Genomic DNA, 26,170 nt, shown 5'->3' on the forward strand with positions numbered 1-26,170 from the left:
TAACAAGTGCATTGGGCTCTGTGTAGCCCCAACCTCTGGCACCATTTCCTACCAAGATTTTCAACCTCCTCGCACCAAGTGCTCCGTGGCCTGTTGTGTGGTGAAACTGCTAGAGGTCCTCTTGCTACTCTTGTGCCTCTGGCCTCTGGGTCCATTTGAAGGTCAACTTTGCTTTTCTTGGGCTCCCCTGGTTGCTCCAGGCCTGCCTGACTTCCCTTGTTGTGCTGGACCTTGCTGATCAGAATCGTACATTATCTTGACTTTCTGCTTGGGTTGCTGGTGCCAAGGCTAGTTGGTAATCCCGCCGTACACCAACCCCATAGCACTCGACAACCTTCATGGGACAGCTTGCATCCGGCTCATGGTCATCTTCAATGTCGCCTGGTCCCCGCAGCTGCAGAGTCAAGAGCACCGTCAACTAACCTGAAGCACCCTATATCGGTGGGCATTCATCTACGGAGCCCCTGGTCACTCCTAAGTGACCCAGACACTGTCCCCTCTGCTTTTAGGTACTCTTCAGCAAACACATTTGGATTCCACCGGACATTCCTCTTCCTTCCAGCAGCGGCACTTTCTCGAAGTCCTCCATCGGGTTCGTTTGCGGTTTTCAACGTCACTTCACTCCTATGCATCCAGCTTCCCTAGGATAGAAAACTTGGGTACTTCGGTATCCAAGGGTGGGGTGCCTCTCCAACCTTCTGTCTTCCACAGGGTTTCTTCGAAGTCCACTGGGAAGAGTCCTTAACACCTTGCCTGCTAAGGCAATTCCCGCTGGGTGCTAAACATCATCAATTCCCATTGTTCATGACAAGGTCAACTCGTCATAAGCACAGCTACAGTAAACTGCATGACGAGCTGACCTTGTCATTAGCATGGAAGTGGTTAATCTCTAAAACTTCAACCACGACTTTCCCATAGAGTTGTATGGAGCAAGCGGTCGTGTTCTCACACTGCACCAGTCCTCCGTGGGGTCCCTACTCACTCACCTTGGGTGGTTCCATGGGGTCCTAGCAATTCTACGTCCTCTCAACATGGTCCTCACTCAAGTCGTGGTTCTTATACCAATTACTTAGTATACAGTTTGGTCCCCCCCCCGGGGCAGACTGTGTATTAATGCTACTTACTGTCATTTCTGTGCTTAAGTATTGTGTGCTTTGTGATTATCTCACTGTAGGAGATACTGTGTCATACTAGACAGTGTTATACTATGTGTGGTGGTTCTCCTTTCATTTAAACAATACTATCAGATTGCATTCTGATAAAACAAGCTGCTTGATATTCCTTCAAGACTAAGCCTCAGGGCTCCTCTCCTCAGCTACCACTTGGATACCTTTCTAAGGTTATCTTTGACCTCTTCAATCACAATAAGGGACTGGTGCAAGGTGCCCACTTTAATTAGTGGACAACATATACCAGGCCAACTTCTCACCCAGTTACAGCAGGTTAGTTGAGCAGTTGCAGTGAAGCTTGATTTGTTCCTGTAGCTCACACATGAGGTCAGCCAACTGGTGTCACTCTGGTTAGCTTGGGATGAAGGCAAGCAGTTCCAATTATCCTTCTCAGACAGTAAGGCAGTACTTCAAGCAGCAATGCAGTTGTTCTTGTGTAACTTTCACAGGTCTAGCAGCGCTACGGAAGTCGGATATTTATACCTGGTGCCAGCCTTTGGGCAGTGTGAGGGGGGGGAAGGTTTTCCTGTTCTACTCCCATATCTGGTTCTGGCAAGTGCTCTCTCGTCCCCTTTCAAGGCTGCAGACTGTCCAGGGGTGACCAAAGGCAGGGCAGACCTGGGGTCAGATTCCTCTGTGTGTGCAGAAGGCAGATTACTTTCTAGTTCAAGTGGGGCCCAGTTACCTGGCCAGGATTGGCCATCCTGCCCACACTGAAGTCCCTTTTGTGTTACTGTCACAAACCTCAGTAACAGAGCCATTCACAATCATAATAATCAGGGCAATGGCAAAGGTACAAATGGTTTAGGCAAGAAAATGCAAACTTTCTAAAAGTGGCATTTTCAGAATTCTAACTTAAAATCTGACTTTATCATTTAAGGGGATATCAAATTATAATTTATTTGAGTGTAAATAGTATATTTCTATCTACTTCCAATCTAAAGTTAGCTCATATTCAAGGTAATAAGGTAACCCAGCATTAGTCAATGGCAGGCCTTACAATATTGAAAAACAACTGAAGGAGCTTTTCTTTGTCAAGACATTTATAAACATTTATGTCCTACCTTTTAAATACCATGCACCATGCCATCTGGGTGGTTAGGGCGTACCTTTGGGGTGACATATGAGTATTAGGTTTAGACCTGTCAAAAAGGTTTATTTTGCAAGGTTGAGATAGCAGTTTTAACATGCTCTACGGGCTGCACTAGCAGACCTGAGACATGTTTTAAAAGGCCACTCTAGTGGGTGGCTACAATTGGTGCTGCAGCTCACTAGTTGCATTATATTTACAGGCCATGGGTACAGTTAGTACCATTTAATAGGAAAATGCAAGCAAATTAAATGTGTCAATTAGGTGAAGTCAAATTTGACCACATTTGAAGGAGAGAGCACAAGCAGTTTAACGGTGGTTAGCTGAGATGTAGTGCGCAGAGTCCTAATGCAAACAGAAATGATTTTGGCAAAACAGGAGGAGGGAAGGCAGGAAGGTTTGAGGGAATACTAGTCCAAAAATGTCAAGTCTGACAATGTAAATGTTTTCTAACTTATGTTCCCTATAAAGGGGTTACACTTTCATTAATGCATAAGCGCTATAAAAAACGATTATTGGGGTGTTTGGCAATTCACTTGCAATCAATACTGACTCACTAGAAAAGGGGGCTGATGTTTTTTCCAGTGTTTATATGTTTACACCAGTGATGTCTATTTTTCTTTCGGTGAGGTTTTATCAGTTATTATAGGTTAAAACCTAAAACCAGATAGCCTAAACATATGTGACTACAAGACCAGGTGATTCTTTTAGTTGTAGCCACAATACTGCCACTTCTTTATTACACTTTTACCTTGTCCTACAATAGAGATTTACGGAACAATGCCCTGAATTAATAAGTTTGGTGGCCATTTCCTTCCCAGACCTAAGGCAATGTCTTCACTTTACCAGTCATGTGGATCTCTCAATGCATTGGCACCAGACACAACTGAGACATCTGGAGCATTGCTAATGGCACTGTGTACAACAATCTGGGAGCCTGAAACCGACATTAATCTTAATGTGTATCTAATATCATTGACTCACAGAGCTTCTCCAGCATTTTGATTCAAATATTCAGCATTTTCTTTGTTCTGTTCATTAGTCATTTCCATCTATAATGTCACCCTATGTCTATGCCAGTCTAGTATCGGGCTGGAAAGTGAACTAACTCTGCTCATTTATGCTAAAATTTAATGATTTACTTTTAGAGGTAACTTGCATTGTTAATAAAGATCAAAGTACCTGTTATTAACTTTGTGACAGAGTAGAGATCAAATAATGGTTAGACGGGGGGGGGCGTGGCCAGGCGCCGTTGACAATGGCCGCCTAAAGCCCGAGCGACGCCGGGACCGCTGTTGTCCCCTCAAAATCCGGACTTTTATCCTCGCTGGAGCGCACTGTCATCGGCGCCCCAACTCCCTCAGGCGCGGTGCCACAGCTGAGCGTTGGAGCGGAGTCCCAGGACCCTTGGGACGCGCCGCACCGTGGTCGGGATTCTCGGCGGCTGGCCGAGGATCGAGCCCTGGAGCCCCAGCGCCGCCTGCTGCCCAAATCGAGGCCCCGGTCTGCGGCCTGCGGCGCGGGCGAGGCCCGTGTGGCGCGAAATCGGCAGAGGGTGTGGCCGCGCTTGAAGCGCTGTGCAGGGGCTGCGGCCTGAAGAGCCTGGAGAGGAACCGGCTGGGGGCGCGGACAGCTACTGAGGACCCAGCGACGCGGATAGGGCGCAACGATCCGGCGCAGCCCCCCCGGGACCTACTGCGTGAGTACGGTTGCCCCGATAACCCATCACCCTGGCGCGGGGGAAGGACGGGCTAGGCCACGGCAGACCCTGAGGTGGGATCGGCCATAACTGCCCCGCAACCAGAGGCCGACTCCAGCACATGGTGCTATACCTCGCCAAAAGGAAAAGCCACAGAGAACCCTCTGCTGAAGCGAGGCGACAGCGACCATAGTGAGTGACGAGCGAGGGGCTGCTGACACCGCCTAGGCAATACTAAGTGCCGCAAATCATCCGTGGGCAGACCTCGGCTATTGGCGACGGCGGCTGCTGGCCACACTGAAGAGCAGGACCTGCAACGGCGCTGACCCATAGATTGCTACTGCTACGAAAAGGCGGCGCCACCACCGGACTCGGAAGCGCCCTGGTCGGACATGCAGCCCAAAGGGGGGACAGTGACCCAAACTAATAAACTCGATCAATACGCAGTGCCCATAACGCAATCGCAGCCTGGTGGGGCGGCGAAGGATGGCAAAGACCAGGCAGAACCCTCCCTGACCTCAATAATGACTGCAATCCAGACCCTCGGCACCAACCTCGAGACAAAAATGGACAAAATCTCGATCGAGGTGAACCTGCTGCGCGCAGACCTGGGAAAAACCACAGACAGATCCAAGACCAAAGAGGCGGACATCAAGGCGTTGCAGGCCTCTGAAGAACGGCTGGAGGGCAGGGTTAACGAGCTCGTTCACCAACATCGGCAGATGGCCTTGAAGCTCGAGGACCAGGAAGGGAGGGCCCGGAGGAGCAACATACGCGTGGTAGGTGTACCGGAAGGATTGGAGGGAGATAGTATGGAGCTTTTCCTCGAAGACCTGGTCCTCCGCCACCTGAAGCCTAAGAGACTATCAAAGATCTTCAACATCGGACGGGCTCACCGAGCCCCAATCCCGAAACCTAAACCAGGGGCCCCACCGAGAACAATTATTGCTAAAGTACTCAACTATCGGGATCGGGATGCAATCCTCCAGGTTGCTAGACAACAAGGAGACCTGCAATATGAAGGGGCTACAGTCCGATTCTTTCCAGACTTCACGCTTCAGGTCCAGCAGGAGCGGCGCTCCTTCCAAGGGGTTAAGGCGGCGCTCCGAGAACGTGGCCTTAGATATATGATGTTTTTCCCAGCGAAGCTGAAAATTATTGCAGGAGGCAAATCCCTCTTTTTCACATCGCCAACAGCAGTACAGGAATGGTTGGACACGACGGAGCTGGAGGCACAGGCGAGGCAAGATGGCGGCACTTGGCGGAAGACCAGGGTACCCTCCCCTGGGTCTGCAAAGAGCCGATCGGATGGAGACGAGCAGAGCCAGCGTTCCTGACGTTCCAGATCGAATAGTCCCCGTTGGGACTGAGCCCGAGACAACACAGCGCGATGATGTTATGTACATTCGCATTAGAATCCATCGAACAGTAACGTACACACAAATATTTTAGGGAATGTCTGGGGCGGTACAGCTGGGTGGCACACATGTTTGCCCGAGGACTCCTAGACTTCTTAAAAGCCTTAAAAGCACTATGACCTGAGGGTTTCAACTTTCTGGGACACTACGGGTGTGGCGGCCGGGGACGGTGCCGGCCCTTGTTTTCCCACACAGAGTTTCCTCGGAGGGGGTCTCACTCTCCGGGGCAGGGTTGGGCGACAGGTGCTCTGTTAATTGGGGTGGTGGGTAGTTAGAAACCCGCGGAGCAGGGAGCAGGGTGGGGGGATTTGTTGTACAGGGGGGGGGGCGAGGAAGATGTTGGAAGTTGAGGGGGAAGGGGTAGACACATATCTGCTCCAAAAATGACCGTTTGTATTGAATGTAAATGCCGAGTGGAGGGTGGGCAGGGTTGCATGGCACGCGAATACAGAGTCGGTGGTGATGCCAGTGTACAGGGACAAGTAATCTCGCACAGCAATGGCTATGGCTAGGAGATGGGAGAAAAGTCTTAAAGTTCTGAGCAGGAATGTCAACGGGTTAGGAGACAGACTTAAACGCACAATAGTCTTGCAGTTCATTAAACGATACCAGCCGGACGCAGTCATGCTGCAAGAAACGCACCTAATGGGGAACACATGTCAGGCCCTCAACAGATGGGGATACACTCTTGCAGCCCATTCAGGCTTCACATCCGGCTCGAGGGGTGTGGGGATCCTGGTGCGTCGCTCACTGCCCCTCCACATAGAACATACTGAGTCAGACCCGCAGAGCCGATTTGCAGCAGTGTCCGGAAGGTAGGAGGGTTACACGCTGAACCTCCTTTCAGTATATGTCCCGCCGGGCCTCCAAACTCAAGCTTACACAGACCTGGGCAAATTGCTTCTTTCCCTCCCAGACGGACAACTGGTTATGGGGGGCGACTATAACGCAGTGGTGTCAGGGTCCCTGGACAGACGACCTCCCAGGGACATACCTCAGGTGCAGGAATGGCTGTCTGACTTCCTTGAAGCCTTCGGGCTAACAGACGTATGGCGCCTGCTTCACCCCACAGATAGCCACTTCACTTTCTTCTCTGGGCCACATCATTCCTTCTCCCGCCTTGACTACATCCTCACTCTGCTACAGCCCGACACAACAGTACAAGAAGCTACACACCTAACCCGTGGCATTTCGGACTACTCGCCGGTCTTTACACACATAACATTCGGGACCCGCTGGGAGGGCTGCATCGCACCAATAAATGCCTGGCATTTAAAAAACGGAGACATTAGGAAGAAGCTAACCAAGTCCATTACCCAGTATTTCGAAAGTAATGAGGGATCGGTTGATTCCCCTACCACACTGTGGGAGGCCTTTAAGACCGTGATCAGAGGAGAGGCACTATCGACCATCTCAGGTGTGCGGAACGAAAAACAAAAGGAGGGCGCCTCAGTTGAAGCGGATCTTGGCGAACTGGAAAGGGAAGCAAGGGACAGTAGGACCACAGGGTTGCGACATAGACTGCAGCTAAAAACAGCGGAATATAAAGAATTGGTAACCCGGGAGGCCCAAAAGGTGACACAACACAAGATGGGTAGGCTATACGACCAGGGCGATAAAGCCGGAAAACTTATAGCGTGGCTTGATAAAAAGCAGCGGGCCAGGAATGTAGGGCCGGAAATACACACGACATCCGGTACCGTAGTCACTGAGCCCCGGGAGATAGTGGCAGAATTCGCTAGGCACTACAAACAAGTCTACAGCCGTGAGTCAGACCGTCCAGAGGAGGACTCGGTAGACCTCCTGACGGACGTCCGAATGCCTTGCCTTTCGGATGGGGATCGGGAGGCCCTTGAGAGCCCGCTTACTGACGCCGAGCTCCAACGTGCCATAGTAGAACTTCGCCCGGGTAAAGCCCTATGGCCGAACGGCCTCCCTATAGAGCTTTACAAGCTAAAACCAGATGTCCTGAGCAAACACCTCAAGCACATGTTCGAAAAAAGCAAAGAAACGGGACTGTTGCCGCGAGACCAAAGTATAGCTACCATAGTTGTGATACCTAAAGAGGGAAAGCCTAAAGAACTCTGTGCCTCGTATAGGCCAATCTCACTGCTTAATGCAGAGCCAAAAATTCTAGCCAAAACGCTCGCGAATCGGCTTCAATCTGTCCTTACTACCCTGGTCCATCCGGACCAGTCCGGGTTCTTGCCCCATCGCAACACCGCACTTAACATCCGACGGCTTCATGGGGTACTGGGGCAGCGTCATAGGTTGAGGGAAGACGCGGTGGTGGTCTTGCTTGACGCTACCATGGCGTTTGACGCCTTAGAGTGGCCCTACATGATTGCAGTCCTTCGCAAACTGGGCTTCGGACCCAATTTTATAACCTGGGTCCGTCTCCTCTATGCAGAACCGTTATCGCAGGTACTGGTGAACAACAAGGTCTCAGAGGTATTTGCCCTGGAAAGAGGAACTAGACAAGGCTGCCCTCTTTCTCCCCTCCTATTCGCACTTTCCCTTGAACCACTCGCCGCCTGGATAAGACAGGATGTATACCTTAAAGGGATAGCCTGGGCGGAAGGATGGGAAGACAAGATCTCCCTGTACGCCGACGATATCCTTCTATACCTCTCCAAACCGCGTAGATCTATAAAGGCGGCACTTGATATCTTCGCCAGCTTCGGGCGTAACTCCGGCTTCCGCATCAATTGGAGCAAATCTCTCCTCTATGTCCTCCATGGCGACCCCCCGAGGCTCCCCGCCTCGTGTCCCATAACAGTGGCAGAGGACCGTTTCATGTATCTGGGAGTCTTCGTTACCACTAACAGGACTCTGCTGTATGAGAAAAACCTCTTACCACCTCTGAGACTGCTCCAACGCGATGCCAAATCCTGGCAGAAACTCCCATTGTCCTTGCTGGGCCGAGCAGCCCTCTTTAAAATGATGGCGCTGCCACGATTTTTGTACGCCCTACAAAATTACCCAGACCTGGTCCCCAACACGTATTTTGTGGCCATTGAGGCGGCACAGCGCGACCTCCTCTGGGCCGAAGCGCCTAGAATCGCGTTGCGAAAACTCACGCTGGGGTGGTATGACGGTGGGAAAGCCCTACCGGACATCCGTAAATATTACTGGGCAGCACACCTCTCAGCGATTAACCAGGGAATGTATAGGGACGCCAATGACCCTGCTTACGGGATGGACAGATGGTTGCTTCCGGGAGGGAATTATGAGATTGCACTCTACTCCAAGCCAGGCACTCACAAACTCACTGGACCGACACGACACTCAGTACAGATTTGGCACATTGCACAGAAGAAACTTGGATGGTCGGACGTCCTCACGATGGCCACACCACAGTGGGCCTCCGAGAAACTGGGCAACTTGGGGCACTCTAAAGGGTGCCGTAACTGGGACCTAATCGGAATTTCACAAATTAAAGACATCTGGGGCCCCAAAGGGATCCATACATTCGCCCACTTACAAGAAACATATGAACTTGCACAAACTGAATACTTTAGATACATGCAAGTGCGACATTCCCTGCAGGCGAATATTCCACCGGACACTACACTGCCACAGATTTCCCCACTCGAAGACAGATTACTAGATGGACACATGACAGAACACGCCATCTCTCTTACATACAAAAAACTACTTAATAACCCCCCTGACTCGCTCCTTCCCCTGAAAGAGAAATGGGTCGCTGACGGGTTGGAGATTGACGACGAAGAATGGTCGTATGCTCTTGCCTCCCCTAGGGAGGTGGCGATATCGGCTAGACTGCGACTAATCCAACTGAAAATACTGCACAGGATATATATATCATGTACTAGATTACAAATTATGGGGAGAGGAGGCGACGGACTCTGCAGGAGGGGATGTGGGGGTACGGGCACCTTTTTCCATATAATATGGGGGTGCCCGAAGGTACAAAGGTACTGGAGACGGGTGGTGCAATGTATGCAGGAGGTGTGGGAGGTGGAGATTCGCCCAGAGGCTAAGAGGTGCCTCCTGAACATCTGGGAGCCCACGGACCTCTCTCCAAAAGGAAGAACATGGGTGACGCTTGGGCAGATGGTGGCAAAAAGGAACATTGCTAGATTATGGGGTGCCCTCAACCCACCGAAACTGATTGATTGGCAAACCGACATGGATTGGTGTATGCTGCAAGAAAAGACTGTGTATGTAGCGAGAGGATGCCCTCGAAAATGGAGAGAAATATGGACATGCTGGAATGAGTATAGGGGGACCAAATGCGAGCCTCCACATGCCCCACAGACTGGCTCAGATGACATTGATTAACACTGATTTCTCCATGGTTATGTATATATGAACGTGCGGAAATGTCAATGTATTACTGGTACCGTAGCAGACTCGAATATGATGTAACTTGCTGCCATGTTTGTTATTTCACTGCTAAAATAAAAAATAAAAAAATAAAAGTAATGGTTAGCCTTTGTCCAGGAAAGTGTGGCCTTGAGTCCAAGCTGGACTTTCACCATCCTAGAGGGGCCCGCCCAGGTACTTGTACCTTTAGTGTACCAGCAACTTCACCTCCTTGCTTCTCAGACAAGAAAGCCAAATAAAGACCATTATTAAGTGTAAAAGATTATGTGGATGAAAAGAATAAAGGGTTTAAGGTGTGGAAGCATGAAGGATTTCGTGCAATCTTTGTTCTCATGGGAATGCCCTATACATTAGAGATGTAGTGTGCCAAGGAATTTTTTGCAATGAGAGGGCCACATTGATAAAGCCATGCTTTGTGATCATGTCTCCATTATCCTTCCCTGATTTTGGTCCAGCGCTTTATTCAGAGAGTGCTTGGTCCCCCTATTAAGGTCAATACAAGCAAACAGTGAAGAATTGGATGAAACATATTGGTCCAGAAACCATAGACAAAACAGAAAAGCATGTTGAACGTTCTTGGAAGGCTAGTTTGGAAAGATTGGAGAAGAGAGATAAATAAATCAACCAATAAATCAGTAACAATGTGTTTTAAAATTAAACCAACTGCATAGGTTCACATTAGTCCACACATAGCATTACAATATCTATCTTCAATAAATAATTGTACTTCCATGATGATTTTTTAATGGGAATGATTTTAATTGTTGGCTTGATTAACACAGTATCATTTCACATATCGAATGCAAACCTGCAGTCCTTGCCAATCCCTCTATGCATCATCCTTCAGCAGTGTGCATCCCTGTTTATCATCCTTATTTACTTGAAGTTTTTGGATAGCTCACTTATCACCTCCAAGACTCTTATTTTTATTCATTATCAATAGTTGTTGTTACAATGTAATGCTTTACTAACAGCTTGTCTAGTATCTACTTTCAGAGTTTATCTATATATTAGGCGTGTTGTTCAATGTTCACGTGCCAGTGATCAAAATGAACCATCCAAATTTACCATTACTAGCTCACATCACAGGGGCTGCCAGTGTGTGCCATTCTTTGTACGGTTTAGTATGCATGTTTTAGAGTTCAAATATTGTTGATCACTGCCTCTAAAGGTTTTACATTGTCACTTGCTTTAATTTTCAATTATCTGATTTGAAATGGTGTGATTTATTTTGAAACTAATTAGACCTGTCAAACAACATGAATGAGGACTCTGAAGAGGGCGATGGGTCAGAGGGTGATTTTGAGGAGGAAGAAGATGCAGAGGAGGAGGAGGAGGAGGAGGAGGAGGAGGAAGATGAAGAAGAGATCGAATGTGAGTCTGAAGCAGAAAGTACAGAAGAACCCGACCAAGATCCCGCAGCTCCGCCTACGGCTGATCCCACTATTGCGATGATAGAATGGAACACAGAAACCATCATGGATCAACAAGCACAATACCATCCTAAGGAAGATAGTCCAACTGGAGAACCTATGCCAAAATCAGAAACATCAGAGCTCGTACCACAACCTATAAAGGCTGCAGAAGAGACTGAGGCAGGAAGAAAGAAAAAAAGGAAAAAACGCAGGTATTAAAACTTGGTTATGACTTTTTTATCTTCAAACTCTCAGGTACAGTGTTCCATGCTCTCTATCCACTCCACTATTACTGAATGGGTTTTTAACTAATGTATGGTGAACCACTACTGACAAGGCACACATTGCTCAGCTGCCGGCAGTACGCCAGTGGCAATCTCAGTGAGACCCTGTTTAGGGGGTAATGGGGCAGATCTGAGTTACTAGGCTTTAACCATTGTTGTTGAGGTTGTTTTCCAATGGTGTCATGGGGCACGTCTTACTATGGCTCTACAAACTGGGCTAAATACAACCTTTTCTGCACTTGACTCTTAGGTTAGCAAGGGAGAGCAGTCACAGGCTTCTCAGGAAGATAGTGTTGGAGTGCACGAGCTCAGAACTCGGCATTCAGTCAACAGACACAATAAATTCAGTGCCCATCTCAGTACTTGTCTTTTAAAAAATACTTTTTCATCACACCATGATACTAAAATATTACACAATTTCAATTCAGTACCCAGCACTGTGATCCTGGTTCAATTCCCCAATGTAACCTTGATATGTGCAATTCCCCACCCACAAGCAGTTAGCGTGAATGTGGATAATGCAATATTCTCTCCCATGTTTCTCCAGAGTAGATACGGCGGTCTCTCTGTCCTCCTGCAGATGGAGGTGTGTGGCAAGGGAAGACAATCTTAGGAACCATTGAAGAGTAAAAATGCAGCCTGCGTCTCTGTGCATGCACCCGGCTGTCTCAGTTCACTGGTAAGCCATGGCACTGGTGCGGGCCTGGCTGGTGCATCTCTGTCTGACCACGGGATGTGAGTCAGTCTCAACTGGGTTATTTGGCCAATGCAGGTACAGGCTACAAGGGGTTGAGATTCTAATTACAGCACTCCTGATAGTTTCAATTATAACAGTCTGGGCACAAAGTACATAGGCCCTAGATATAGCACACTCTAGTTATCATAGAGGACACAGGTCCGTCCCCGTCGGGGACGGACCTGTGTGGAAGCGTTACTACTCAATTTTCTGCGAGGCAACTTATCATGGTTGCGAAAACGTTAACATCATGAATACTGTTTAGCCGTTGACTGTGAACCTAGACTATAATTCCACAGGAGATGTATAAACGTTACACTATTTGTACATAGTGAGTAGTACAATAGCCCTTTCGTACCTGATTGTTGTTGCGATTGGTTGACAGATCTGAACAAATTCCTCACTCTATACTGCAGATATTTACCCCGTCATCAAATTGAATGCCTTGATGAAGTCCTTGTGTGGGACGAAACACGTGTGGCGATTTACGTGCTGGGAGAACTTGTTTTATGAAATTTGAATATCAATAAAGAAAAGACTGAAGAAATCAAAAACGGGACTATACTTAATTTCTCTGGAATCCCCCACGAAATAGAATCTTGTTTTTTTGTCCCTTACGGTATCCTCTATGATAACTAGAGTGTGCTATATCTAGGGCCTATGTACTTTATGCCCAGACTGTTATAATTGAAACTATCAGGAGTGCTGTAATTAGAATCTCAACCCCTTGTAGCCTATGTGACACATACTTTTTGTGTATGCCAATAGCACCTTGAGGTAGTAGGTGCCCTGAGTTTCTTTAGCACCCTTTTTGCAAAAAAAATTCTTATGTGATTCAGACCATAAGTGTGTACAAATTGTATATGTAATAATATTATCCTTTGGAGAGTTGTGCGGACGTTTCCCTATGGGAACACTACTACCTGTCAATGCAGGTACAGGGCCCAACATGGGAGGCTCGGCCACCATAGGAGTTGTAACGGGCCAGGACAGTCACCGCAACAGATGCAGCCCTGACCGGGCTGATGCTGGCAGTTACAGGCCTGATTCGGGATACATAGTCACCACAGCAGATGTAGTCCCTACTGGGGCAATGCAACCCTGATTGGTTCAAAGTGGTCATGAATGCTTGAACCGAATCCCGCCAGGATCCTTTTGTGGGAAACCAAGGGAAACCTTTGTCATCCAGGTCACTCCTAGCTTTACTCTCAAGTAGTGAGCCTTCTCTGGATATTCCTCACTTGTACGGATACAATGGACTTTTCCTCCTGGACAGTCTCTCTTCCTGGAGCCCCAGGCAGACCCCGTCCCACTCATAGCAGGTAGCCAGATTTATAAGCACTACGCAGATCCTCAGCCCTCCAGCAAAATGTGCAGACTTCAAGTGATGTCCTGTCATCCCAAGGCTGGTGTCTGGCTGTAGGCAGACTCCAGCCCGAGTCACAAAGCAGTCCTTTGGAGTGGTCCCTTCCATGGTCATAAAGGGCCTGGAGTTGGAACAAAGTGGATGGTTTGAGAACCTCATTTTTACACATTTTCTAGACCGGATATGTGTATCCCCTGACTCAAACTTCAGAACTGGTTAGTTGTGGTTCTCATTCAAGTGTCCTTCTCAGTTCATTTCCACTGTCAGGGAAAGTTGTGCTCATCCTACATCTTGTGCCATGGGCAGCCAAGGGTATCCAAAATGGATCCCACGGGCTCCGGTATTCAGACTCACTCACAGACTCTTACTACTTTGCATGTGTTACATACACACTACACATACACATAGGATGCCATTGCAATGGTCTGCACACACACAAAACAGCAGAACTTTACAAAAAAGGGCCCTACAGGCTACACACTCAGCATCCCTCATAAACATGTGTGGTCATTCCTCAGTTGCTATCAGTATCACTCTCCAAAACATGCTACACTGCAACATCTGCTTTATTTACTACACCCAAGACAGGGGCAGTAGTCCTCTGTCCATTCTAAGGATACGCTTGGTGACCCCTAAAGGTCATAGGACAAGTTCTGGAACTTGCATTATCAGGGACAGACCTGGGCCTCTGTTCATACACTTAGATTAGCGTGACGCCAGTGGCAAAATAAAAAGTCAGGATACTAGATATACACAATCGGTTGCTCAGGGCAGGGGAACACGCCCCTATACCATGCAGGAATCATTCCAGTCCCAGTATCATCATTACAGTTTTTCATGTTCAGGCATACAACTGTGTTCATGGCCTCTATTATGAAGGTCTGAATTACAATATATGTAGGCTTCGCTGTTTTTAGTTTCTATTGTTGGTAAATTCTGGTGAGGTTTTTTCAATTCCTTTAAAAATCAGTGGTTATCAGTGGTTACACATTTTCGTGCCATTTAAAACAACAGAAACAGTGTTTTCCGGTGTTTATGGAATTTTAATTTAATTTGAATTATTGCTTGCTTTCTGCACTGATAGTACATGTGAATAGATAGCATGTGCACAGGGTATATGAGGTCCAAATACATTTTTACTGCACCAGAATGGACTACAAAGTCAATAGCATTCTTCATTAACTCTGAAGATTGTAAAGATGCTTTCAGCATGCCGTCTGGCAAGTGACAAGGATCTCTTACAGGGAGAACTTCAGCTCAGGTATCGATTTTGACAGACCATCATACAACTGTTTTACATACGTAGCTGAATTACTGCAAATACAAAGAATAGTGGAGGCAGCACCAAACTTGAAGTAAATCAACATGACCAAAGTCTTTTATCCAAAAATATATTTTTCTTTTTATTTTCGTATTTTCAAAGTGCACAGGACAGCCAACGCGTTTCGCTCCCCAACCATGGGAGCTTCGTCAGGGCATTTATACTAGATGGTTTTTCTCACAGTTGTGCAGTCAAATATGTAAAAGGAAGAGGAACTGGCCAGTATAATGGTATATAAACTAGTGCAGATATTCCAAGTAGAAATAGGGTATCCAAAGCGTCAAAGTCCGTCAGGTTATTCACACAAATAGCATAACAGATTATATTAATATCCAAGGTTGTCGTAACGCAAAGCGACGTATGTGCAGTCCTTGATAAGCTGCTAAAACACACGTGCTTCAAAGGTTTAACAAAGCGTGACGGCCCACGACGGATTTTCTCAAAATACAAACAATATCACTCCAATCTTTATTGAGCTTGGTGGGAACTTTTTTCAGCTGCATCCCAAGTGACAATGCGTTCCATTTTTACCAAACGTCTAGTGTCATGTTTTCACCACTATCTCAGATGCTTGCTGAGAACATTCTTTTCACATATACCTGCCACTACATCTTGCGGTGAATGTTTAACGCTTGGGGTGTTTGGCAATTCACTTGCAATCAATACTGACTCACTAGAAAAGGGGGCTGATGTTTTTTCCAGTATTTATATGTTTACACCAGTGATGGCTATTTTTCTTTCTGTGAGGTTTTATCAGTTATTATAGGTTAAAACCTAAAACCAGATAGCCTAAATATATGTGACTACAAGGCCAGGTGATTCTTTTAGTTGTGCCACACTACTGCCACTTCTTTATTACACTTTTACCTTGTCCTACAATAGAGATTTAGGGAACAATGCCCTGAATTAATAAGTTTGGTGGCCATTTCCTTCCCAGACCTAAGGCAATGTCTTCACTTTACCAGTCATGTGGATCTCTCAATGCATCGGCACCAGACACAACTGAGACATCTGGAGCATTGCTAATGGCACTGTGTACAACAATCTGGGAGCCTGAAACCGGCATTAATCTTAATGTGTATCTAATATCATTGACCCACAGAGCTTCTCTAGCATTTTGATTCAATTATTCAGCATTTTCTTTGTTCTGTTCATTAGTCATTTCCATCTATAATTTCACCCTATGTCTATGCCAGTCTAGTATCGGGCTGGAAAGTGAACTAACTCTGCTCATGTATGCTAAAATGTAATTATGTACTTTTAGAGGTAACTTGCATTGTTAATAAAGATCAAAGTAGCTCTTATTAACTTTGTGACAGAGTAGAGATCAAAAAATGGTTAGACTTTGCCCAGGAAAGTGTGGCATTGAGTCCAAGCTGGACTTTCACCATCCTGGAGAGGCCCTCCCAGGTACTTGTACCTTTAGTGTACCAGCAACTTCACCTCCTTGCTTCTCAGACAAGAAAGCCAAATAAAGACCATTATTAAGTATAAAAGATTATGTGGACGGGAAGCATAAAGGGTTTAAGGTGTGGAAGCATGAAGGATTTCGTGCAATCTTTGCTCTCATGGGAATGCCATATACATTAGAGATGTAGTGTGCCAAGGAAATGTTTGCAATGAGAGGGCCACAATGATAAAGACATGTTTGTAATCATGTCTCTGTTATCGTTCCCTGATGTTGGTCCAGCGCTTTGGTCAGCGAGTGCTTGGTCCCCCTATTAAGGTCAATACAAGCAAACAGTGAAGAATTGGATGAAACATATTGGTCCAGGAACCATAGACAAAACAGAAAAGCATGTTGAACGTTCTTGGAAGGCTAGTTTGGAAAGATTGGAGAAGAGAGATGAAAAGGCACTAAGAAATTACAGTCTTTGAGGGCAGTGCAGAGAAAAAGAGAAAACACTGAAATCCAAAGTTGGCGACATTGCCACAATTAGGGAGTAATGTGGTAGGAAAGGGGAACATGTAAGATAATTCTATATTTGTGATTGATCAAACGTGCCAAAGCATAGGTAGGAAGCACAACCTAAAAAGACAAACAGCAGTTTAATTAGGATAGCAGTACAATTGGGAGAAGTTTTAAAGCAAAGAAAAGAAAAGAGCAACAGTTCTTCATATTATAGAGCTGAAATCTATGTCAATGAGTGTCAGTGACGATTTGCTGTGAGCACGTTACGAAAGAATTGAAAATAAAATCCAGTTTACTGCTAGATAAAGTTGGAGCTGTATTGTAAGGTGAAACATTGTTGGAAGCGTAGCACTTGCAATAGGAGATGGGGATAAATGGCTAGAACTGCTGTGTTACATCCTGCTTTTCCTCTTTCTCTGTCCTACTTTAGTGTTTGTTATATCTTGCTCAGCATGCATCTATGATGTCACATAGGGTTCTGATTGTGTATGCTTGGATTGAGAGTCAGTTACATCTGAGGCTGAGCAGGAGTCCATTTGCTCCTGGTGGGGTTTTTAATTGGATTACTATTGAACCTACATATTTCTGTATTATCAACTAATCTTCAATAAATCAGATCTATTTCTATCAACTGGATTCAAGGATCATCTTTTAATTGCTACAAATTTGGCGACGAGGTACAAACCCATGCGTGAAGGAAAAGTCAGATACTATGGATTACTACAACTAAAGAAGTTAAGAATACTGCAACTGCAACTGAAGAAACTTGAAAATTTAAGGTAAAATAAGCAAAGCGCCCTGTTAAACCCCATCAGTGTCTCTAGTGATCTGGACAGCTTCTTTCCCCAGGGTGTATGAGTTCTTGCTACATGATTGAAACTATATTGGCCTGAATTGTAAAGAATTTACATACATGACTTGGATGTTTGTCATGTTTAAATAGGAAAAGGCGTCTGCTATCATCCATGTGTTAAAAGGGAAAAGGCGTCTGCTATCAACCATGTGGAAATGGATGTGCAACATTTTGCTGCTGTTAAGGAATCGACTTATTGTATTGCTTCTACATCATTGACTGGTGTTCAAGACTGTGAACAAGGCACCGTTAGTAGTATTTTTTTACTGTTTGAGGTCAAGTGGAGAGACCAGTTTACACCGGTAAGCAATTTGTACGACAGTACCTTTACCTCAAGAACTGCGCACAATTGATTTATGAGGCCGTGCGGAGAGCAAGTGTGGGCTTTAACAACGTTATTGTAAGTTGCTCAAATTAATATTATTTCAAATCAATGTAATTTTAACTGAGCAATATAATGTGCGCGAGAAATGCTTAACAATCATCTTTAATGTGAAGGAAAAGAAGTGCGCGAGAAACGCGCAACGCCTACCTTAGCTGCACAGCTCCTTGTGACGTAGTGGGAGTTTGTTATGCTGCATCTTCACGTTTTTGAACAGCGGTGTGCTGAGAACCACCCGGTGCGACGTGGTATGCGTGCCACCATTTTAGTAATTACATCATTTTACATTGGATCAATGCAATGGAGTGTAGATCGTTACTATGGAAACGATCCTTTTGCCAGAAGTGGAAAAAATTATCTTTTTGTCAGAAAAGGAAAGAACTAAGGAAACGATCTTTTTGTCAGAAGAGGAAAGAACTGGCAGACAGTGTTCTTTCTGCAGCGACATGCAAGCAGTTTTTGGGACATAACTGTTATGTTGCAACAGAGGGAACTGACAGACAATAACTACAACGTTAAAGCCGTTCCGTGGATTATTTGACATAATTGTTATGTTGCAACAGAGGGAACTGACAGACAATAACTAAAACGTTAAAACCATTCCGTGGATTATCGTGAACATTGGAGGCTGTTACTGGCTTATGGAGAACGGTGATTTCAACTTCTGTGGCAACCTCGGGTGAGAGATCGCTCACCGGAGTGTGTTTATTCATTTTATTGTAATTTATTTATTTGTGAGGGAAATGGTGCAGTTTGAGATGTGCTTTGTGGAAAAGAATGTGCATGTACATTTTATGTTGTGATTTTTACCATGTTCAGGTGTTTCATATATTTGCTGCGTATTGGTTTTGGAGGTTGTCAGTTATTTACTCCGGTGGTGAATTAGTTTGGTTTATTTGAGTGAGCCATTTTTATGCTCAACTAAGGTTGAGGTGCTCAGTTGTTTTAAATTCAAATTTCAGGTGAGTTAGTTTCTTTATTGGAGTGAGCCATTTTTATGCTCAACTTTGGTTGAGGTGCTCAGTTTTATCTCATTCACTCTATTGATTGCAGGTTTGTTCTGATGTTTGTTTGCAGTGACTTTCATTCAAATATTCATGCTTTGGGATGTATTGAATGTGTATTTTGACGGGGCCACATTTGGGCTCAATTTTGAGGTGCTCCTTTCTTTCAATTTGATTTTATAGTGCTGCCATTGATGTTCGATTAATTTTACAGGGTGTTCTTGTTTTGCTGAGTCAATGTGTTAGGTTTCATCCGAGGATGAGCCTCAAGAGTGTTATGTGAGGAGTTATAGTGCTTCTAGATTTAATGTGTTTGAGGTTGCATCCGAGGATGAGCCTTAAAAGCTTAGTGCTTTGCTGAACCACATTAGTGCTCTACTATGTTAGAGGTGTTCATTTTGTTCAAGGTTAAAAGAGCTGCATGTTGCTCTATTTTAGGTTCTGAACCACTTTTGTGCTCTAATATTTTAGAGGTGTTCAAATTATTTGATGTTTTAAAGAGAGGATGGTTGCTTTATTTTGGGATGTGAACCACATTTGTGCTCTGATATTTTAGAGGTGTTCACATCGTTTGATTTTTAAAGAGTCATAGGTTGCTTATTTATTGAACCACGTAAGTGCTCTAATATTTTAGAGGTGTTCAAATTGTTTGATGTTTTAAGGAGAGGGAGGTTCTTCAATCAGTTAAATGATCTAACGTGTAGAGAAGTTCTTATTTATGTATCAAATCCATCTTTTTCCATTCTTGTGGATTTGTGTTACAGATGTATTTAATTTGATCTGAAGTTAATTTATCAAATCCATCTTTTTCCATTCTTGTGGATTTGTCTTACAGATGTATTTAATTTATCAAATCCATTATTTTCCATTCTTGTGGAGTTTGTTACTCTAATGTTTTTAGAGGAGCTCAAATTTTATTTTAACCCATTCTGTTTACTTGTCCAGTAATTTTTACGGTGTATGTGCTGTATGTTCTATCTTCTTCTTTTCCAAACGGTTTTGTGTTCTTACTTTGTTAAGAAGGGAGATGTGTTACATCCTGCTTTTCCTCTTTCTCTGTCCTACTTTAGTGTTTGTTATATCTTGCTCAGCATGCATCTATGATGTCACAAAGGGTTCTGAATGTGTATGCTTGGATTGAGAGTCAGTTACATCTGAGGCTGAGCAGGAGTCCACTGTCCTTGGCTCAGATACGCGAGGAGAAGAAAAGAAAGGAGGAAGAAAGGAGGAGGAGAGAGACCGATCAACAAAAAGAACCAGCGCCTCCTGTTCAAGAAGAGTCTGACCTTGACAAAAAGAGACAAGAAGCGGAAGCATTGCTTCAGAGCATGGGAATCACACCAGACACTTCTTTAGTCCCTCCTCCTACGTCTCCATCTTCCAAATCTGTGAGCACTCCAAGTGAGGCGGGAAGTCAAGACTCCGGTGATGGCACCGTGGGAACCAGACGAGGGCAGGTTAAACTTGCAATGGCCAAAATCACTCAAGTTGACTTCCCACCTAAAGAAATTGTAACATACACAAAAGAAACACAAACACCGGTTGTGGCTCAACAGAAGGAAGAAGATGAAGAAGAATGAGAACCAGCAGCACCAAAAACCGCCACTGAACCAGAGGAGGAGCTGTCTGTGAAAAAAGAGGAAGAAAGCGAAGTTCCACCTTATGAGCTAACAGAAGAGGAAAAGCAGGATGTAACACACTGACATTGGAAAAGGGGATCAAGGATCAAACCTGGCCTTGGCTCAACATCCTGTGATTCGGCAAAAATCGCTTGATCTGCCTGTGTAACATAAACTGGTCCTGTTACCCTTCGGCCACATTTAAACTATATAAAAACTGCAAAAATAAGTAGATATGGGAATTTAAAAAAGCCTTGGAGAGTATCTTGAGGATTGCTATTCTAAATGAAGGTATCTTTACAAGTGTTAATGAGCTTAAACGCTGATGCCAACTAGGATCATGCCGTTGAATTTGGAGTACAAAGAGAAACTTTTTAGGACATGCGTCACTTTATGAATGAGCACAAAGACTTAAATTGTAACCAATGGTAACCAATGCAAAGTTACCAGACCCGCTGATACTTAATTATACCATTTAAGTTTTAAAAGGAATCTATCACTGCTGCGTTTTTAATAAACTGGAGGGCCCCAATAATGCAGCATAACTGAACTACACATGCACATTTATTAAGTTTCTCAAAATATGTGTTAACAAGGAAGAATATACAGTAATGAGATTCTCACATATTTCCTGGTAAAGCACGTTACTGGCGTACTCCACTTCTGGTGGGCACGTCGGAAGATGCATATTTTAAGGCAAAAGTATTGTAGTGTGATTAGTACGTCAGTCAGTCAGTATGATTTGGTGGTCTTCTCGTTTGTGGCGAAACTACAGTTTGTTATTTTTGGAATGAGAAATGATATACTGAAGACTTTAACCAAATATAATGAGGTGTTTTTGTTGTAACTGCTATCGATAGCAAAACTGATTATCACTAAAGCCAATATTTTCATCATAACATGAAACCTCTGGAACAATTTATGCGGGGTGAGGAAAATTAAATGAAAATCAGTCTAATTTGGAAACCCTTCCAAACTTTCATAACCCAAGAAAACTGAGCGCAGACATGCACTGCGCGACTTAGAGCTCTGTTGCTTTTAGAATGATGGGAAGTAAATGGTGTTGAATAAGAATATCAATCAAAGAAGCCCCCAACAATGACTAAAGAAGGAAGGAGGGGTGGTCATGATGTGGGTCAATGTAAGGTTGTAAGAGCTATCTTTTCTTACATGGGTATATGCATTTAGGAGAAGCAATGATCTGTGAATCATTATAAAACTGCTTCAGTTACTTATAATTCAGGTATTTTGTCTCTCACTTGGTTTCTGTGAAAAAAGAATAACAGTGCAATAAAAAAGGAGCCCAATTATGGAAGAGTTTTTGGTGCCTAGCTTGGTTTAGAAAGCTTCCATTGAGTACCCAGGGTGAACACCTGCATCCACAGTGGACAACGTCTGCAGAGTGTGCTGTAACTGAATTAAAAAGTAATAGCATGGTCCTTTCCATAGTTCTGGAAAGAAACACAAGTAATGTAGTAGAGTGATTAGTAGGCAAGCTAGATGGATTCAGGAAGGTTGTTTCATTACAGGAATTATATTAGAAGGTTTAAGAGGAGATTAAGACATCCATAAACAGGGAGGTGCTGCATAACATAGACATACAAAGACGCATATTTGATCATTGTTTTTATAAAAACATTCAGCATACGATTAGAGATGCACTCATTTGGATTTTCAGTAACCATGATGTTGGGATAGAAGTCCCACATTGATAGGCTGCTGTGAGAGCCTGCCGCAGTGGTGCGCATTCTGAACTATGCTGTGATTTTCTTTGTGACCAGTGCCATTACAGCTCATGGCCACAAAGATACACTCCTTGTGGTTTTGTTTGTTCTAGACTTTGACCAATGGTGTACACATCTAGCATGTACCCTCCCCAAACTGGAGGGTGAATATTGTCCCCTACGTAAGCCATGGGTGTGATTAATGATTAGTGCCACCAGGTTCATGGTGCAGGGACATAGTCTTTTTCACAAGTGTTGCTTGAAGATATATCTATCAACCTGGTAGAATCTATGCGGTCTCCCATAATTAAAATGATTTACTCCCATCTGAGTACTTGTGTGATAATACATGTGTATGGAGTGCATGGAGCCAGTATGCAGCATAAATTGACACATTTGCATGTGTGACAGGATTGTGTTTCCATGCAAAAGTGAGTTTTTTCTAGATTCCATGTCTTTGGAGAAGCCCATAGTCCTTGTAACCGGAAAACCACATTGTAGTTTTTCCCTTATCTAGCCTTTTGGTCTGCAATCCATATTCATTCGAGAGATCCGCCTACAACTCTGCACTGTCTAAAACCGGATTGGCTGCCTGTACAGCACTGTCCACAGACCTGTCTTCCCACAATTTCATCCAATTGAGAAATATGGGTTGTGACAGCCAAATCCACAGCCTGCTAGTCTGCCTTCGCTTCCTCCTCCCTCTAAGAAAAGGAGTGGTCCCGAGTCTGCACTGTTCTACTGTGCACCTGCCAAACCGACCTATAGGTCCAATGAATGGAAGGATTGTGGGGCATTATGAGCACCCAACTATAAGTGTGAGACTTTAATTATCACCCAGTGAAGGTAGAGAAAATCTCACTGTAGAGAAGGCTGGAAGTCATCAACTTTACCAAGGGTATGAAAAGGTTTGGAGGTCATCAGCATCACCAGTTGTATAGGAGAACTAGAATCTGTCATACGTACACAGGGTAAAAAGCAAAACTTTGACTCCCCCATAACTACCCACTCTAGATGGTGATGACTGAAGATCCGCATGGTTCCTCAGTCAAAGGAGGACGAGGCCTCCAGCCCTAGCCACCCTGCATATAGAGAGTCTGAATTTCAGTTGTGAGACTTGATCAAGTTAAAAGCACCAGCTAGCAGTATCTTGAGTAGTGCTTACTTACATACACCCACGTGCCCGCACGTGCACAGGCACATATGACACATGCCAAACTGCAGGCATTTGATGACTGCTAACCAGGCGCCGTGTCTACTCACCTAGAGTATCCCCCCGAGATTTGTGAAACTTGTATTTGCTGTCATTACAGACCCTTTTAATATTGAATACTTTTTTAAACCACAGCATACACATTGCAGTGGATTTGCCAGCATATGCTAGCAGATAATCATATCAATCTGAGTGATATTGACAATATTTTTTGGCATCATATTGCGATGTTTCTGTGCACTACGGAGTTACATCCATGACCCTAAGATGTAGAAGAAAAACAGAAAACAATACAAGCGATAAGCCAAACTTGCAGTCCTCGTGTTCTGTATATCTTTTGAGGGCGGGAGAGCCCCAGCCGTCCTGTGATTCGTAAGCCCCAGACATACATCACCTTTGTAGATTAACATTTACCGCCGCTTGGATTCGAGTCCACAGCCTGCATTCGTGCTGTGTTCCCATAGCCTCTTCATGTGCGAGTCATTCCCTGACGGGGGGAAGAGACTGCCCCCAGTCTGTCATAATGAGGAATATACCCCCACCGGAGTAAATCTAAAACAGGTGTTAAAACCAGAACAAAGCAGACAACATAGAAACCATACAGGCAGAACAAAGTGTGAACAATAATCACGTGCACTCAGGGCTTTAAGTGGGATGGAAAAACTTGGGGGTCTTTCGAAGGGGCAGGATCAATGTAATTCAGGGCGTGGCTTAAAACAAGTAAGCTAAAAATCTGTGTTTAGCACTGTGTGCCGCTCGACTTTTATTTAGCTGTTCCTGTCATTGCGTCCAGATATGATACAACAAGTCACATCATACCTGCAAGTCAGGACTACTGGCTGGACTGGATTTCCATTCCCCTACAACGCTCACCATCCTCACATCAATGTGCCTGCTGTCACTGTAGTCTGGGAAAAAAAACACCCGACCGCCTGTGCCAGGGCACAAAACAGAGCCCGATAGAGACCCGTTTTGAGGCTCCCTTAAAAAAACTGCCGGTACTCAGACCCGGTGAGACCCCGCCCACTTAAAGCCCTGCATACAATAGTAGGATCACTTGCAGGGCACAAGTCCTAAAAAAAGAAGTGGGGGGACGCTCCTAGTTAGGTGGTGTCACAGGAAGTGACTTCCTGACAGGAAGTGACATCACAAAAGGTAGTCCCCTCTTATTACAGGGAGACCCGCTTCAATTGGGGGGCCACGTTAACACACTGTGGAATGTAGCGTCATTCTCTGTGTGTTTTTAGGAGCGATTCCATGAAAAGCTCTGTGAATCGACCCGTCAAGGTTACATGGCGATGAGGCAGGTACAATTCAGCTACAATTCAGCTCTCCCAAAATCTACAGTACATTCACCAGATCAGGCGCTGGCCATTGGCCACAGTTCACTCTTTCCTAAGGGGCCTTCTTGTAGCCTAGTACACCCGCTACCACCATGTGCCCCCTGGCAGCTGCCATGCTCCTTCCCAGTATAATCCATGACCCACCATACTTAGTGGTAAAAGTATACGCATCTCAGAGAAGGGACTCTTGAAAGCCTCGGCAATATTTCCATACAGCTCCTTAACGTTGGCGAAGCTCTCAATGCGACCAGGCTTTTGGGCAGGGGGGACGGCGTCCACCCAGTAAAATAAGTGGGGGGACGTGGTCCACCTGCTGGTACCCCTACTCGAGCCCTGGACACTTGTTTAGGAAAACAGTTCGCTTCTGCACCCAAACGGAAGTTTTATTGATCTAGTGAGTCCGTGTGTGTCGACGGCACCTCGATCCTGTGTTAATATGGGATCACCATCAGGTCTATCAATCATATGCCTGAGACAAAACTAAATAGTACAATAATACATTAAACACCTGAATTGCATCATTCACATCATGTGTCAATATAGGATCAAATGGTACAATGATACTTAAACCACCTAAATATAAGGAAAGGGAAGGAAGAAAAAGACGGAAAATAATGAACTGATGGAATTCAGTACAAGAAAAATCAAGACAGTGTACGGCACATACAAGGTAGTGCAATATGATCCAATGCTACATGCAGCCATTTAGAAACCAAATAACTGTGTGTCCGGTTCGCGAGGCGTGGGTGTCCATGCAACGAATGTGAACAGGGCCAATGCAAGGTAATCTTCTTTAATATGGACCTGTAGGCTGACCTGATGTTTATTGATCCCTTCATGGAAGGACTATTGGGCTACAATAGTGATAATAAGCCAATGCCGTACAAAAAAGTTAGAATGGTAAATAGGAGTACTAAATAAGGAGAATCTACATGATGTTTGGAGATTCACACCCCTTGTTGGGCACTATAAATGTGATGACTGCAGCATATGTGATTACGCCATTGAATCTAAAGAATGTGTACATATTGATGGACAAACTGTTTTAACGGAATTCTGCAGTTATAACACTCACAACATTTATGTAATCACCTGCCCATGTAACATGATCTATGTTGGCCAAACTACGCAAAAAATAAGAATATGCCAACGTAGGAGCCAGATCAGGTGCAAGGTCATGAATGCTCCTCTCGTGGAGCATTTTCAGACATCAGGACATAATGAGAATAATATTAAATGGCTGGTCGTTGTGGTCATAAAGACACCAGTACG

At 44.9% G+C, this 26,170-nt stretch overlaps 1 protein-coding gene across 1 annotated transcript in view; it reads left to right on the forward strand.

Annotated features, from left to right (window-relative positions):
• TTLL13 (tubulin tyrosine ligase like 13) overlaps window positions 1-26,170 on the forward strand; it is a 609,087-nt gene that overhangs the window by 56,612 nt on the left and 526,305 nt on the right. Inside the window, 1 exon segment of the mRNA XM_078683250.1 lies at window positions 10,972-11,353. Coding sequence (XP_078539376.1) covers window positions 10,972-11,353 — 382 coding nt within the window.

Source organism: Lissotriton helveticus, chromosome 3_1 (genome assembly GCF_964261635.1).
Source record: "Lissotriton helveticus chromosome 3_1, aLisHel1.1, whole genome shotgun sequence".
In the NCBI taxonomy this organism is placed as follows: Eukaryota; Metazoa; Chordata; class Amphibia; order Caudata; family Salamandridae; genus Lissotriton; species Lissotriton helveticus.